This window comes from Motacilla alba, chromosome 17, assembly GCF_015832195.1.
Source record: "Motacilla alba alba isolate MOTALB_02 chromosome 17, Motacilla_alba_V1.0_pri, whole genome shotgun sequence".
Classification (NCBI taxonomy): Eukaryota; Metazoa; Chordata; class Aves; order Passeriformes; family Motacillidae; genus Motacilla; species Motacilla alba.
This window is the reverse complement of record NC_052032.1, coordinates 7,149,870-7,166,363: the sequence shown is the minus strand read 5'-3', so window position 1 is coordinate 7,166,363 and position 16,494 is coordinate 7,149,870. Positions and strand designations below refer to the sequence as shown.

Genomic DNA, 16,494 nt, shown 5'->3' with positions numbered 1-16,494 from the left:
AATCACCTTTGAGTGAGGACAGGGTGAAAAAATGCCCATGACAACAAACAAAAGGGAAGTGATCTGGGGGTAGAAAGGCGCCAGGGCCCTTTGGGGTGAGCAGTGGGGCTCACACACAGCTGTGTGCAGCAAACCTGCACGGGGGACGCAGTGACTGGGACTGGAGTGTTTCCCGTGGGGGCTCTGCCTGCCCCCAGCACAATTCCCTGTGCCATACATCTGCCGGAGCTGAGCTGCCTCCCACTTCCCCATCCACCCTGCTCAGGCTGGCTGGATGTCAGGTTTTGCATATGTAAAAATACAGAGCAGTCTTTGCCCTGAAAAGCTTGCTAGTGATCTCATTAATCAAGACAAACAAAGCGTATTTAGCTATTCCCCCTCTCTGGAGGAAGGCGTTCAGGTACTTAAATATGCATTGGAGTGCCTAACTTCAGACAGCTGTTTCTGGATGTTTTTGCTCTCTCACAAATAGCAGCAGTGACATAACCCCTCTCGGGGAGGGAGAGGTGGGGAAGGCAGAAGCAGGGGCTGCTGCAGGAGGTGGGTAACCCCAGAGAGCTGGCAGGGACAATCCCTGCTCGTTCCAACTCCAGCCTGCCATTAAATATGCAGCAGTTTTTCCTTTGCAGCTGGGGTTTTTAGAAAGATCCAGTGCTTGCAGGTAAGGACAGCTGAGCTGCTTCTCTTGAGTGTTCCTCTGCCTTCCTGTTGTGCTCCCTCATCCACCAGTGCTGGGAACTGGGCACAGGGACATTTCTGCCTGGGATGGGGGTGATGCCACAGGAGAGGAAACAGCAGTTTATTCACTCCAGTCTCAGTACAGAGCTCCTGGGTGAGAAATGTCCCGCTGAGCCACAACTGGCAGTAATTAAAGTGAGCAGAGCCTTGAGGAAGTTGTGAGGGATGCCAGCTCCTGCCCTCAGCATGACTGAGTGGGGAGCACCAGGTGTAGGACAGGGGCAAGTGCTGCTTTAAAAAATGAGAAACCCTCCCCGTCGTTAGAGTCCAGATAAGGGTGTCCTTGGGTCAAAGGTCTTTTTATGACAGAGACTGGTGTTGAGCAGTCAATGCCAGTGATGAATCCTCATCTCTGATTCTTCTAATTCATATTTTAAATGATGAACCCAAAGGTACCTCCTCTAGAGACAGCTGATGATCTTTGCCATTACTCTGCTGCCGTTACGGGTTGTTAATGCCAGGATTTTGTTTGGAGCACTGGCTGCAGCAGGACAGGAATATGGCTTGTAGGAGAAAGCTGAAAGGTTTTCCTTGCAGGATGATGGAGCTGCCATGGGCTCCAGCTGCTGCTGAGGAGCAATGTTTGCTGCTGTTCATTTCATTTATTATTGACAAATGAAAACCTGCAGGACCCTTGCAGCTGGGACGTTGTAATGTCACTGTTTGCTTCACGGAATTAGAGGGGCAAGAAAAATAATTACCACTCCTAAAACTTCAATATGTATTTGGGGAGTATCATGTTTAGAGTTTCACAGTTGTAATAATGTGTTAAACTGGAGGGTACATTAAGGCAGGTGTGTTAATTGAGGTGCAGATAAATTGCATGTGAGGTGCAGAAGGGCCAAGCTGGTGCAGGGAGGTCAGAGCTCCCCTGATGGCAGCAAACCCCAGAGACTGAGCAGGGTTTTGTGGGTGCTGGGCACTGTGAGCACCCTTGGCTGCACAATAAGCTCAGTTTGAGGGGGGAGTTTTAGTTACTAGGGCTGGGCTTAGTGGTTTCTGGTGACTTGAGAAAGAACCCATGGAAAGGCCTGAAGTAATGAGCAGCACCAGGCTGTCCTCGTGGCCTGGAAGGATCCATGGAGACGTGGCTGTGCCTGTTCCTCTCCCAGCACCTGCCTGGCTCTGCCCACCTGCTCCCAGGCAGCTCCCCAGCCTTGCTCCATTTTTCACTTTAACAACAAAGCTGCGCCGGGACTCAGCCTGCTTCCTTCCATCATCCATTTGATCGAATCCTTTTAGCGGGTGACAAAACACTTTCCTGTGCTCGCTTTACAGGAAACCAATCTCTATTATTTTCTTTTTCTTTTTCCTTTCCCAAACCCTCCTTCATTTACAGCAGTCTAACAAATCCCGGGGCTTTTTTTTTTTTTTTTTTCCTCCAAAACAACACAAACCAGTGGATTTTTTTCAGGAAAGGCAGGGAGGAGGGAGTAAAACAAACAATACAGAGAGGGGTAGGGTGCACACACTGATGCTCAGCGCGCCGAGCATCCCCGTACAGACAAAATAAGAAATAAAAAATAAATAAAGAAACCCACCCCGCGCGCGCGCGCGCATCGAGATGCAAATGATTTTTCCGCCAAGCCACCGCTTGTAAAGCTTGACAGAAAATAATGAGAAACACTAAATCTTTTATAAGGTCAACACTCAAGCAGCTGTCAAACAAGAAAAGAATTTAGCGAAAGATCCGCAAAAACTTCCATCGCCTCATTAAATCCAACAGGGCCGGGGCCCGGCGTGGTGAGGAGGCACCGGGGCGCCTCCGTTTTGTGTCAGTAATTTGCGGAGGAGGAAGAGCCAAGACGAAACAGCCAACGCCGAAGGGGCCTTGGGGGAGGCTGGGGAATCGTTAGTGCGCCAGCAGCGGCCTCGGCTCCTAATTGGAAGCATTGGGCATTATCAACGGAGGATTTGCCTCGGCTCCCTGACAGCTCTCTAGGCCTGGAATGATAGCCCACTTGTCAGTGTAAAAGACCATTAAAAACAAACCATTTTGATTTAATTGGAGGCGGTGTGCTGGGGGCCCAGGTGAGGCGCTTCATCAGCCGATGTTGGCTGCTGATGCCTTTTTCCCCCTGTATTGATGGCTTTTTTCTTTTTCTCCCCTCCCTTTCAAAAACTGTCTAGGAAAGAGAAAGAGGTGCTGAAAGATCCTTCACAGCCGCATCGAGAGCGGCTTTCAATAGGGTTGTCAACAAATGCCATGACAAGTTAGAGAGAGGCAGGTACTTTTAAAACAGACGTTATTCTGTCCAAGATGAGCTGTGCTCAGAGGTGAGTGTTGGATTATTAGGGTTACAAATAATGTGGCTTTTCCTGCCAGGAGCGTGCTTAACTGGCTTAACGAATGGGGTTGATTTTTCTCTCCCCACCTTTCCAAGAACAGAGGGAAATGCAGGACAAGGGAGCCTGGGCTAAATGATCTTTATTTGCTTCAAGCCCAGGAAGGTTTCAAACAGTGCTTGGCGATTTTGGGCTGCTGTATTTAATGTCACATAGAGATTTGGTTTTGGTGTTTTTTTTCCTTCCTGAAAATAACGGCCACAGATATTTGCTGGGGTTCACTGGTCATTTGGTCTGGACAACAGCATGAGGAAAGAAGAATTAACACACTGGAGCTGTAACCTGGAGTGTGCCCCCCACCTCCCCGGCAGATGTTTCGGGGTCAGACCAGAGCTGGCAGCTTTCACACTGACCTCATGTGCTTGACATCTGAATCCTGACCCTTTTCATGCCAGGCAAGAGTTTTACTTAAAGTTATCCTGATAAATAGCATCTCTGCAGAAGTCAGAACAGGGCCATGAATGAAATTCCCAAACCCATTTAAAAAGCATTTCCGTGGAGTTGTGCACTGGCAGCAATGGCAGGTGCTCACCCATGACCCAACACAGCGTGTGTGGTTTCACCCTGCCACAAGCTGTGAGCACCCAAAATCTCTTCCTTCATGGGTGAGAATCTCCAGAAGAGCAATGGGAACTGGCTGCCAACTGTTCCTTGTGCTGCCTTTGGCTACTGGGGCTTGGTTGCAGGTGGAGCCTGCCCTGGAGATGATCTAGGCTGTGCAGCAGCACAGGAGGGGGTTGTTTTCCTGTGTCAACCAGGAGATGTCCAGAGCAATGGAAATGGCACAGGAGTGATGGTCACTCTGTCTCTGAGGGAAGTGCTGAGCATGGCAGGTAATGGTTTTTACAAGGAGAAGGTCAATTGAGGTAAGATATATGAAGTTTTTTACAGTGAGGGTGTTGAAATACCTGGACGTGTTGCCCAGAGAGGTGGTGGACGCTCCATCTGTGGAAACATTCAAGGTCAGGTTGGATGGGGCCCTGAGAAACACAATCTGGTTGAGAATGACCCTGTTCCCTGCAGGGGAACTGGACTAGATGGCCCCTAAATATTCCTTCCATGCCAAAGTATTCTGTGACAGAGGGCAGCATTGGGCAGGATGAGAGGTTGGGTGTCCAGGGCACAAGGGATAGTGGGAAAACCTGGATCATGAAAATGCTTTGCTGTGATTTGAGCAATTGTGTTGCTGGAATCTTTGACTGTGGAGGCAAAACAAGAAAACCTCCAGAATCTGCAAGGAAATGCAGTGATGGTGACAGGGGCCCAGAGCCTGCAGTTAGCCATGGAGCAGCTGTGGGCCCAGAGGAGATGTGCAGGGATCATGCCCAGGGCAGCTGGGTCAGTCAGGGCTCCTGTTTGGAGCCCTGCAGGATGTTGTGGTCTCTGTTTGCACTGTGCTGCCACAGGCCAGGGATGCTGCTTTGGATTGTTACTGCAGGGCTGGGAGCCACCAGCTCCTGTCACTTGGGCCATTGAACAACCATCAGCTGACACTGATTTTAATTCTTTTTGGTCGGCCAAAGTCCCAGCTGAAGGGAGGATTGATCTGGTAGTGTGGTGACAGGAAGCTCTTGAACTCATTGCTTTATTATTTAAGCACTATTTCGGCCCCAGGAGAGGAGTTTTATAGCACTCCAAATCCCAGAAGTTTTTCTGCCCTCAAACCCAGGAGGACCAATGCTGCACCTGAACAGCCAGCCCTGTGTGCTGTGTATCAAGCCCAAGTTATTTAAGCAGAATCTTTGGCTTTTCTGACAAGACAACAGCTGCAAGATTACATGAGCCGTGCTTGTCAGTTCAGCTCTATAGACAAAAATAGAGGTAAGGCATTAAAAAAAAATGCAGAACATTTTTGTGTGTACGTGTTAAACCTCAGCTGTTAATTCTGACGAAGGATCAGGCTGCGAGCAGGTATCGGATCCCTGGTGAGAATCAAATTCCGGAGCCCAGAATTTTTGCTGCAAACTTTATACAGTGGGGATTCCTCTAATTACTTTCAGTGGAAATTTACCTGACAGAGCTTTCCCAGGTAATGCAAGGCGTACGCAGGAGAGCCGCTCAGCCGTTGACAGAGCCTTTGATTTTGTGCCAGGTTGCAAATTAAGTCTTTTGCCAAGGTACCCGAACACTTGCTCGTCAATTGCTTATCGCTTATTCATATCGCGCATCCGCGCCGCGCGTTTCATCTGCTCGGGGAGGCAGCGCACGGTGACAAAAGTCTTGTCCAAAGTTGCTGCATTTCCTTTCCTTCCCCCTGCTTGGTCAAGTAAACAAGCCACCTGAGTGTCTCTGTGAGCTGGGATTCTCTAATGAGCAAAGAAGAACCCTGGTGTGTGTCAGTGACAGGAGGTGCACGGAGCTGTTTTGACACATTGGTGAATTCTGTCCTGTGTTGCTGCTTTGTCGCTGCCTGAATCCTTCTTGATTTGATAGAGCCCTGGAAATATATTGAGGGTGGCCAAAACTGACTTACTGGTTTGGATAGTGACTATCAAATGTTCGGGTGGAGGTGCTAGAGCCTCAGCCTGGCCTGACACAGATGGAGATGCTGCATTTGGGCAGCAATGTCCTTTCCAGAGTTTGGCTGACACAATTCTGCCTGAGCCAGCAGGTGAGGAGTGACACAGGGACAGGACAAACGTGGGGGACAGGAGGCTGAGAGAACTGGGATTGCTCAGTCTGGAACAGAGAAGGTTTTGGGGTGACCTGAAGGGAACTTAGAGGGAAGATGGGGCAAGACTATTTATAAGAACCTGGAGTGACAGGATAAGGAAGAATGGGCTCAAATTGAAAGAGAGTAAGTTTAGATTAGATACTAGAAAACTTTTTTTCCCTGAGAGGTAGTGAGGCATTGAAACAGGTTGCCCAGAGAAGCTGTGGCTGCCTCATCCCTGAAAGTGATCCAGGCCAAGCTGGATGGAGCTCTGAGCAACCTGGTCCAGTGGAAGATGTCCCTGCTCATGGCAGGGTGGTTGGAACAAGATGATCTTCAAGGTGCATTTCCAACCCAAACCATTCTATGATTCCATGACTTATATCCATGCCGGGTGCCTGAGAGTATAACCCCCAGGGAATGTAGTCCCACATCTACAAATAAATTAAATTTTGGGGCACAGTCCCAGCCATGCTGGCAAAGCTTGAGCCCTGGAATTGTGTCACTGCAGGCAAAGCAAGGCAGAGGCTGTTTGCTTTGGGGGTGGCTGAGGAAGAGGAGGGCAGTAGAAGCATTGTGCTGAGGTGAGTAAGGAGTTAACATCTGCTTGGTATAGTTTAAAAAAAATAAATAAAAAAAACCATTTTAATGCAGCAACTTTCCCTAATGAACTGCCCATCAGGACAGGACTGGCTCCCTGTGACCTGCTTGCCTTGGTGAGCTGGGGGGCCCAGGAGACCACAGGTTGAGCAGGAGCACCCGGTGTGGGAGAGCCTGCAAATCACCCAGTTAGCTTAACAGTGTGGGCAGTGGAGCTGAAACCTAAATCCAAATGAAAATATAGTCAATTTGTCCATATTTTACTGACTGAATGACTATGTAATGTCATGCAGCTCTGGCAATGCAGGGAGCAAGCAGATGCAATTAGTGGGGAGGGAAAAGCTCCTTTGTTTTCTTCTCTTCTACTTCTTGGGCAAGCTTTCATGGTGCCAGGGACTGAATGGAAAGCCCAGTTTAAGAGCCAGCAGAGATATCCATGCTCAGTTTCTGCAGCTGTCTGTAAGGGGTCACGGTGGGAATAAAAAAATACTTTTTGATTATTTTTACGGGCCTAAAGGAACAAAATCTCACCTTTCTGCTGCCCCTGTTTTGGATTGTAACTATTTCAGTGGGTGGGTGTTGCTCCCCTCAGACCCAGAGCAGGCCAGACTGAAAGGTGTTACTCCAGATGATGAGGTGACTGAGTGACCAGAAGGATGAGTGGCTTGAGAATATCACGCTCCTGCACCTCACACCTGCCTTGGATCATGTGGAAATACGGTTTCAAGCGAGGCTGCGGCCAGGCAATGGAGTCTCTGCATATTCTTGCCCAGGGTCTGTGTATTTCCCAAGTCATGAGCATCTTCTGTACTGGTCAGAGCAGGACAAAGCCACCAGAGGCTGGCAGGAATATGCAGATGGAGTCTGCTAACAGGCTTTCTGTGAGGTGATATTTTTGTGGTTGCTTTTCACAGTCTTCTTGCACAGTAGGATGAGGTTTTTACATGGATTAGAGGCAGTGTTTTGGTCATTTGTCACCTCAGTAAAGGAAGGACTGACATTGACTCCTGGAGTCCCTGGATTAGGTCAGTCTGGAATTCAAAACCATTCCATCATCTCTGTAGAACCCTCCTTTAGAGGAGTACTTAAAGAACAGTTTGGAGACCACCAAATATCTTTGGGAACCCTTAACTTCCTCCAGGTTGTTACTGCTTTTAACCAGGTAAACATTTATGGATGTTCAAGTGGAGTTATCTTTCCGTGGAGGAAACCATGCACTGAAGGTCAAGTGAGTAACAAATTCCTCGATCCAAGTTCTGATGTGGGCTGTGCCTGTTAGATCTGTAACTGGGGAAAGGCAAACCTTCCAGGGTAATGCAACGAGAAAGGAGGAGTGTGGAAAATCTGCAGAGGCTGTGCAAAATGAGCTGTCCCTCCACCCTGGATGCTGCTTCTGAGAAGGGAGGGAAAGGGAGAAGAAGAAAAAGGTGAAAGAGAAGAAGGAAAGATTTGAAGGTTTTGAGAACTGCGGCTGGGGCAGGAACCCAACCACAGCCAGGGATGAAACAAAAGGGAAAGCACAAAGCAAAACCCAGGCTGAAAAATGAACAGTGATGGAAAGGTCTGGGGTGAGAGGAGCTCTAAAGAGGAGGCTTGCCCCAGGATCTCGTGTGACTCTCACAATCTGTTTAACAGCGATCGGTCATGTTCTCTCGCTGCCGCCGCCGCAGCCGCAGCTCCGAGCTGACAGGCAGTGGGGATAAATGATTACTGACATATGCTAATCGGGCACTCTCAGACAGGATGGGAGAGGAATACATCAAGGTGGTGCTAAGCACATTTCTTGGACAAACTCTCCAACTTGTACAAGTAAATTACCTTCAGGAAATCACAGGGCTTCTTTGCTGTTTAAAGTGTGGTTAGAAATCAACAGCATGGCAAAAAAAAATAACCCCAGCAGAAGAAGGGCCAGGACAGAGAGCTGAGAGCTTTTTGCAGTGGTATCTATCAATGCCAAATATGATTTTGGCCATGTAAATTACCAGCAGGGCTTCAGTGCTTTCACTTCCTGGTGTCTCCTTGCCATTCCACTGGTCCAGCTCTTTCTCCTTCTCTCCTAAACCGCCCCCCCCCAGCTCTTCACTGGAAGTTTCCATGTAATTTACACCACAAACAAAGCTAATGGAATTCTAACAAGTACCCCAGAGCACAGCAGGTTGCACAGATGAATTCAGGAAGATGTTTAGATCCCATCACTAGAAAAAGAAATCTTCACCTTGGCTCTTATTTGGATCAATTAAAGGAAGTGTCAAGGACATCTCTAACCTGGCCAGACCCTTTGCTTTGTCTCAGGGTGAATATTGTCAATCAGGTAGTTTAGAGAGGTATCAAGAGTGCAAGCTTTCTGGAAATGCTCTAATCCTGGGGTGGAAAAAGCTTCTTGAAACATCTGGTGGGGTTTGAATTACTTATGGTGAGAGCTGATGAAATGGCAGGGCCCTAAAATGCAGGTGTGACTGTCCTGCTTGTGTAGGGCACTTGTAGAGCAAAGGCCACCCTGTACTAACAGCGAGATATAAAAAGATGCTTCTCATCTCAGGAAGCTTGTGAAAGTGCACAAAAGTTAAAAAATATGTTATTTGGCCAACTGCTGCCTCTCTTCCAGGGCTTATGGCTGGGAAAAAAGATCCCACCCTGATGTTCAAAAGGGGCTGATGGTTGAGCATATTTGGGACTATTTTAAGGTCTGGGTCACGGGGAGCTCTGAGTTAAGACTCTCATTCATTGTGCGCTAAGGATGTTATTGGGGCACGTGAGCAAGGTTAGAGCGTGTCCCTGATTTCAACCAGATGCTTGTAGAGGCCCAGAAAAGTTGTCTTTGGTCAGGGGATGGGACGTGGGGAGCCTGTACCTTCTCGAAGCGCCGGGGGTGCCAGAAGGACTCCTCCTTCACGGGCAGCGGGTGCGTGCGCAGGAACGTGGTGCGGTTCTCGCGCACCTCGCCGATCTGCAACCAGAGAGAAACACGGGCTCAAACTGCTGCACTTCTGTCTGCAACCTAAAGTGAACAAGAGTGGGCTCAAACTGCTGCACTTCTCCTGTCTGCAACCAAAGCTGAACAAGAGTGGGCTCAAACTGCTGCACTTCTCCTGCCTGCAACCAGAGAGAAACACGGGCTCAAACTGCTGCACTTCTCCTGTCTGCAACCTAAAGTGAACAAGAGTGGGCTCAAACTGCTGCACTTCTGTCTGCAACCAAAGCTGAACAAGAGTGGGCTCAAAGTGCTGCACTTCTCCTGTCTGCAACCAGAGAGAAACACCAGTGCCTCAAACTGCTGCACTTCTCCTGTCTGCAACCTAAAGTGAACAAGAGTGGGCTCAAACTGCTGCACTTCTCCTGTCTGCAACCTAAGAGAAACACAGGGGCTCAAACTGCTGCACTTCACTTCTCTGCAACCAAAAGTGAGCAAGAGTGGGCTCAAACTGCTGCACAGCCATGCTCATCAGCTCTGTGTGACACAATGCAGTGACACTGGGATGGATGAGGCCAGAAGTTGCTTTGGGGTGATGATCACAGTTCCATGATCTGGGGAGTTTTCGATGTCCATGCAGCCAATACTGATAGTTACAACACGTGAGCAGCTGTCAGCTCTCAGTTTCTCTTTGTAGAGCATCTCAGGGAGGTGACTGCTGCCCACTGGAAGCCCTGTGCCCTGAGCTACAGCACTGGCTCATCCCTAACTGGGCAAGTCCCCTCCAGCACCCCTGCCATGGTGGGGTTTCCTGGCTCTCCTGATTAATTGCAGGCCACAGTGCTGAATAATCCCAGCACAAGCCAGTGCAGGTACCTGGATACCCTGGGAATCTGTGTGCTCTGTGGTCTAGGAGACAGGTTTGTGTTGCTTAACTCAGTAATTGGTGGCTGCAGGCTTTGGGAGCTTGATGGAGGAAACTTAGTGATTAAAAACATCAGTCATTAATAGATAAAGTAGGGATGCACTTTCCAATGTCCCGGGCTGGTGTATTCATAAAATAGCTGCTAATTAAGGACACTGTATTCCTGCACTTCAACTATAAAGCACAGTTTGTGATGGCAGTAAGCCCATTGAAATTGGTCATTACCATATTAGCCCGACTCTTCTTTGAGCCATTAACTAATAAAACAGTCATTGGCTGCTTTTAAATGATATTACAATGTTGGTTTGTTTAACAGCACAGCCTTACACTCCAACAGCTGCTGAGGGTGCTGCATCAACCTCACCATGGCAGGCTCAGGGCTGGGACTGTCCTTTCAGCATTTGCTGCTTGTTCCTTTGTTGTGGCCACTGTCACAGGTGACCTGAGCAGAGCTGATGTCCAAAGGACAGCCTGGCAGGGGGATGCTCATCTTTGTTAGGCTTCATCAGCCTTGTAGTAGTCAGGGGGGTGTTTTCCCAGCTGAGAGCCCTTCCCAGGGCTGGGAGCAGCCCATTTGTCCCTTGTGGGGTAGGACAGTGGGGGCTGTGCCCAGTAGTGCTGTTCACATCACAGGAAAGGATTGCTGGACTTTTCCCACCTTTTTCTTCACCATGTGCTGGACTCTAGTCCGGGCTCTCTGCTCCTCCATCCACAGCTCCTTGTATCTGTGTTGCATGATGTCAAAAATGGGAGTGGAAGGCCTGGAAAACATTTGAAAAGACACCAATTTAATCTTTGTTTCCTGGTGCTGGCTCACATCTCTGCTCCTGGAAAGTGACTGGTGAGAGCACGAATGAAGCCTTGCACTGGGAAAAGCTTTCTCCTCCTCAGGAAACCTCAAACCCACAATGATTTGCAGTGAACACACCACAGCCTGCACACACCTGTGGAAACCTGTGCCAGGGCAGTCCCCAGAACTGGAACAATTGTACAGCCATTTACAGGGCAGGTTTCAGCAGCTCTGTCCGAGCCCTGGTGTGCTGGATGAACCATGGGGCACCACAGGCTGCAGCTCAACTTTGGGCTCTGCTAGAGCTTCAGGAGAGCATCTCCCAGCTGGTTCCCAATGGAGCAGCTCTGGCTGGATTCCCTCCAGGGGAAGAACCCCTGGGTGCCAAGTGTGCTTTGCTAAAATAACACTGCTTTTGCCATTGAAATCTCTCTGGTGTGGTGCACCAAAGACTGCAAATGCACAGTGATGGATGGGGTGGGAGGAGTAAGTGCTGGCCTAAGCAGTCTGAGTAGGGCTAAAAATGGACCCAATGCAGATGGTCAGGTGTCTGCAGCAGAAAGGGGAGCTGAAATGCTGAGCCCTGGTCTGGTGCCTCAGCTGCACAGAACAGGTGTATTTGCCCCTTGAAAGAGGATTTCAGGGAGCAAGGAGGAGACAGCAGAGGGGAGGAGCTGCACGTGACCCTGGTTCTAGAAAAAGGCGGTTCCTTGTTGGCCAGTGTCCCATTCAGCTGCTCTGAGCTGGCATTAACCTGACCAGCTTGTGGCGAAGCTGCAGCCTGAAACTGTTGAGCCTTGCTCCTTGCATGTGAGGATACTTCATCAGCCACCATGGGAGGTAGATCTGGCAGTGGCAGGGACAGCAAATCAGTAATTGCCGTGGTCCTGAAGCAAACAGGCGATGGAGGACCTCAAGCTCAAGTTTTATTGGTCCTTGTCCTTGCACACCTTGCTAAGGAGTGACTTTTTCCATTTTGGCAGCAGCTGATGACTGTAGAGCTCTCACCTCTAGCTCTGCTCCCACCTGCAGCCTGCAGACCCTCAGCTGCAGCTCCCATAGCAGAGCCAGTGCTGTTCCTGCCTGTGCAGACCAACTGCAGGACACTGGGGACTTGGGGTAGCTGCTTGCCTGCTTCTGGGCCACCAGCTCCACCTGTTTCTGCAAAGAGCCCACATGCCACAGAGTGAGCTGGTGCTTTGTGGTTTATGGCAGGAGTGGGTCCAGAATTGACAGCTGCCAGCTTTTAGCAGCCTGGAGAATCCTTGATGATCACCGAGGGCGCCAGCAGCCTGTATGCAAATAGTAACTCTTCTGTTTCTTGTTCCTTCACCCCCGTGGTGACTTTTATTACTTAATTATTGCACACCACATGCTTCAAAACAGCCTAATCTATGGTTGTGTTTTCTAATGATACTGGATGTGCAATCCAGCAATATCCATCCCAAGGGGACATTCATATCAGAGGAGACATCCTTCTGCAGGCCTCCTGTTTCATAGATCACATGCTGCAGGGCTTTTCAAGCCTTTGCTTGCAAATCAGCTCTGCTGCTCCAGACTGTTATCTGGAGACACCCAGTGCCAAAGGCAACGCTGACATTTACCCTTTGTCCCCTCTTCTTTCCCCTCCTTCCCTTCCAGTTTGGCATTTCATGCTGATCACAGCTGGGCAAAATATTTAAAAGGTTAAAAGGTGTGGCAAACCAGTGGTAAAGTGTGTTATTATCTGTTTGGGCCTCCAGTCTTGAAGTGTGGTGTAAATGTTGGTATTCCTGACAGCAGCACATGGTGAGCATTGCTTGTTTGCTGCTGTCCCTTTGCTCTCCAAGGTAGGAGCTTTCCTGGTGTGCAGGAATAGCAGGGAGGGATGCAGGAAAGCACTAAGCCTTTGTGTGTAGTCTTTGATTATTGATTTTTGGGGGTTTTTTTTTGAAGTTGAATGTATTTTCACACCTCTATGGAGGTGACTTTTACCATCTCCAGTGGACCAGCCAGTTGGTGACTGATAGTCCGCAGCTGGCTTGTAAGTAAATGCTTGAAAGGACACATTTGGGTTGATGCTCTTCAGAGATCCTTCCCTGCCGTGTGATTAATCACATTTAAGTCCTGATCCAGCAAAGTATAGAATCATGCCTGGAACGATGCACACACGAACTGCCTCCCTCAAATGGGTGGGAATGACTCGTGTGCTCCGTTATCCACGCAAGCCCTGGTGGGGCTGAGGCTTCCTCTGGCTTTTCCTCCTTTGGGAGAAGCTCTGAGAGAGTGGGGAAGAGCAGGGGACATCAGGGAGCACCTCTTTAAGGTGACTGCAGAGATCTCAGCGAGGTGGCTTTTCCTTTGTAGGTCAAAGCCTGATCTTAGCAGAGGGACGGGGAATTTGGCCCCGATATCGGCGCTGCTTGGCAATGTGACAGCTCTTACTTGCAGCTGGCCTTTGGGAAAATGTCCTTTTGCCTTGGTGTTACTTAAGGACAGGGATCAATGGCTTGTGTGTTCCCTTTCCTTTTGTCACCCTGCCCAGGTGTCACTCCTGAACAGGGAGGATTTTGCCATTGCTGTCTGGGGATGCTGCGGGGAGAGCAGGGGAAGCATCCTCTGGAAATGCTTATTGCACATTAAAACCCATCTCATTCACAGTAACTCAGATCTCCTTGTTTTGGCACAAGCACCCTGCCACAGAAAGGAAAGGCAAAGAAGTTCTGATAGGATGTAACAAATTATTTATAATTGCAGGGGAAAAAAATACTCATCTGCTTCCTTTTATAGTCAAATAGTTGGAGCCACTTCTAATGCTGACATTTCCTAAATATTTTAAAATTTATCTGTGCACATTTTCAAAACTATTATCCCTGAAACAGTTCCTGTCTCTTTAATAGAATCTCTCTAATTTACTTTCAAGAGTCAGGGTACAGACCTATTTTCAACTGAAATGACAAGCACCTGCTAACTTGGTTATACAATGTGGAATTCTAGTCTGCCAGACATCCCCTGGAAAAGAAGCTGCAGCCTCCTAATAGGCTATTTTACTGTGAAAACAGTGTTAAAAAGTATAATAAAGTATTAACAATATTAAAATAAAACAGTGTAGGCCTTAAATGAGCTACAAACTAGTTAAATCTATTCCATTCAATATGAGCCTTCAGTGCCTTGCAGCTGATACCTCAGAGCTGGGATTTATCTAAAATGAAGGCACCAGGGACATGCAAGAGAAATGGTAATTATAATTTGCAAACATTAGGCTGACACTTTTTTTGTGTATGTGTGTATAAATCCTGACAGCTGTGATTTGTGCCAATGCCAAATAGTGCTCCAGCGTGCAGGGAAGGGCTCACTTTGTGGCAGGCTGTCCTCAGAGCAGCAGCTCATTAAAACTTTGGAGAAGGAGAAGTTGCCGAAAACAGGAAGGCATCAGAACCATCTGAGAGATTTTTGGTACACGCTTGTTGAAAGGCGTTTGAGAAGAGAGCCTTGGGTCTGACAAACTGGAATTTTAGTACGCCTCCCCGTTCACAGTGGGGCAAAATAATTGGTCATCAGTGACTACTAATTTGGTTTAGTAGCCAGAGGCATTTTTTTTCTTCCCAGAAAATCAATGACAGTGCCGAGGTCTGTTCAACGTGATTCAGCTCAAGACGGGTCCTCATTTACCTCTTGATGCTTCTTCCACTGGAGACAGCTATTTTGTTAAAATAAAATTAAAATCTATCTATAATACTGAGCTGAGGGAGCCGCGCCCGTCAATGCCATGCTGCTCTTGAGGTTTCAAGGTTGTCAGTCTCCCCTCAAATTTATTTTCAAAGGTTTCTATATCAGCTGCAAAAAAAAAGGTGCTTGGCTAAAGTGGGTGCAAAGGACTTTGCTCAGGAAGGGGGTTCACACCAGCTTGAAAGGTGCAATCAATTTGATTGCTAAGTTCTGTTGCAAAAGGGTAAAAACTTGACTTGTGAGTGCTTTTTTTATTTCCTGTATAATTCAAAAGCATCTAAATATTTTAGTGCAGAGCTCAGCCCGTGGGGTTTGTGCGTGGCTCTGCAGCCAGGGCAGCTTTTCGTGCTGCTGGTCAGGATGGGCTGGAGCAGGGAGCAGAGGATGGGTGCAGGCAGTGGCTCGTGGGGCTCTGCCCAGAGCACTCACTGCTCCAATCCCAGTGGCAGCTTCCAAGCAGCAGGATCTGGCCCTGCACAGCTGCTTATGCAACAGATCCATCCAAATGGAATTTGTCCATGCCTGTGACATTAAAATTGTGTTGCTGCACCACTGCCTATGTGGAAACTTTAACCCTTCCCTGAAAGGTTAATGAGGCTACAGGGGGATTTAGTTCTTGTTGCTGTCCTTCCACCTAAGATGTGCTTTTGCTGCACAGTCAGGATCTGTCTTAGGGGCCTTCAGTCCCCAGGGGAGACCGCTACAGGGGCACCACTTCTATATCCTTTACTTGTGTCTTCATGCTGGGAAGGATTTGTGCTGTCCATATGGAATCTCCCAGCAGAACCAGCTCCCACCAGCTCAGGTTGGTTTCTTATAGAACCACTAGGGCTGGAAAAGACCTTCAAGGTCGAGCCCAACCGGTTTCTTACTGGGGAACAGTTTGGTCTCCAGCACCTCTGGACTGTGGGGCTCCTTGGGGCAGCCACCACCAGAATTAACTTCAGCAAATAAAGCTCAGGCTGGGTCTGTGATTCTGTTTGGGGCTGTGGGGTACCCTCAATGTAGACAGCAGTGAGGTATTAGTGCTCAGGTCCCTCTGCCCTAAAAGGGGCTGAGAGCAGAGGAAAATCCAGGTTATGGCTCCCTTGTAGTGCTGTATAGCCTCCTGCCTCCCTGGTTACTGATGGGCTGCAGGTAGCAATCTATCTCCCATTAATTTGTCTGTGTGTAGCCCAGCAGGAAGCTGGGGTATGATTACAGCTCTGGCTCTTGTGTGAGAGCCGGCACGGCCCCGGCATCCCCCTGCAAACTGCGGGCTCTGCCTCGCCTTAATTGTTCCCCTTTGGCCCCTGGACCTGTCTCTTCTAACAAGGGCTGCGAGGAGGGCCGAGGTAATTGAAGCACTTAACCACACTCCCCAGCACTGCCTCCTGCAGCTAATTAGGAAAGAGGGCCGCTGGGCTCTTCATTATTTCTTTTAATTGTTTGTGGGTTTTGCATAACAGTGAATGGCAGAAGAGGGATGTGCAGTTAGTGGTGAATCCTTGACTTTGAAATTTGTATAAAAGGTCACTTACAATTTGTTAAGGCTTTCATAAGGGTGAATTCAATTAGCAGCTGGAAGTCCCTGCACACACGTGTGTGGGTGTGTTTGTGAGGAGAGGGAGAGAGCCGGGTGTAAATCCAAAGGCTCCTGGTTTTCCTAAACAGCTTGTGGAATATGCAGTAAAGTTATAGCCCCCCTTACAGCTGCATGCTTCTCTAAATAGGTCCTGGCAATAAACCCATGGAGAGACCCAAAAGATCATTTTTAAATTATCTCCACTTGTCCTCGCTTTCCATTAACTATTGAAGAAAATAACAAGAGAAAAATTGGTAGA

The 16,494-nt window shown here is 48.5% G+C and overlaps 1 protein-coding gene across 2 annotated transcripts in view; it reads right to left on the bottom strand.

The window, feature by feature from the left end:
- The window catches only part of CFAP77 (cilia and flagella associated protein 77), a 59,501-nt gene that overhangs the window by 661 nt on the left and 42,346 nt on the right, over positions 1-16,494 (bottom strand). For both annotated transcript variants that reach the window (XM_038156401.1, XM_038156402.1), the window contains exons 4-5: positions 10,832-10,934; positions 9,189-9,284 (exon numbers count right to left, since the gene is read on the bottom strand). In XM_038156401.1, coding sequence (XP_038012329.1) covers positions 9,189-9,284; positions 10,832-10,934 — 199 coding nt within the window. The remainder of the gene's footprint in view (positions 1-9,188; positions 9,285-10,831; positions 10,935-16,494) is intronic.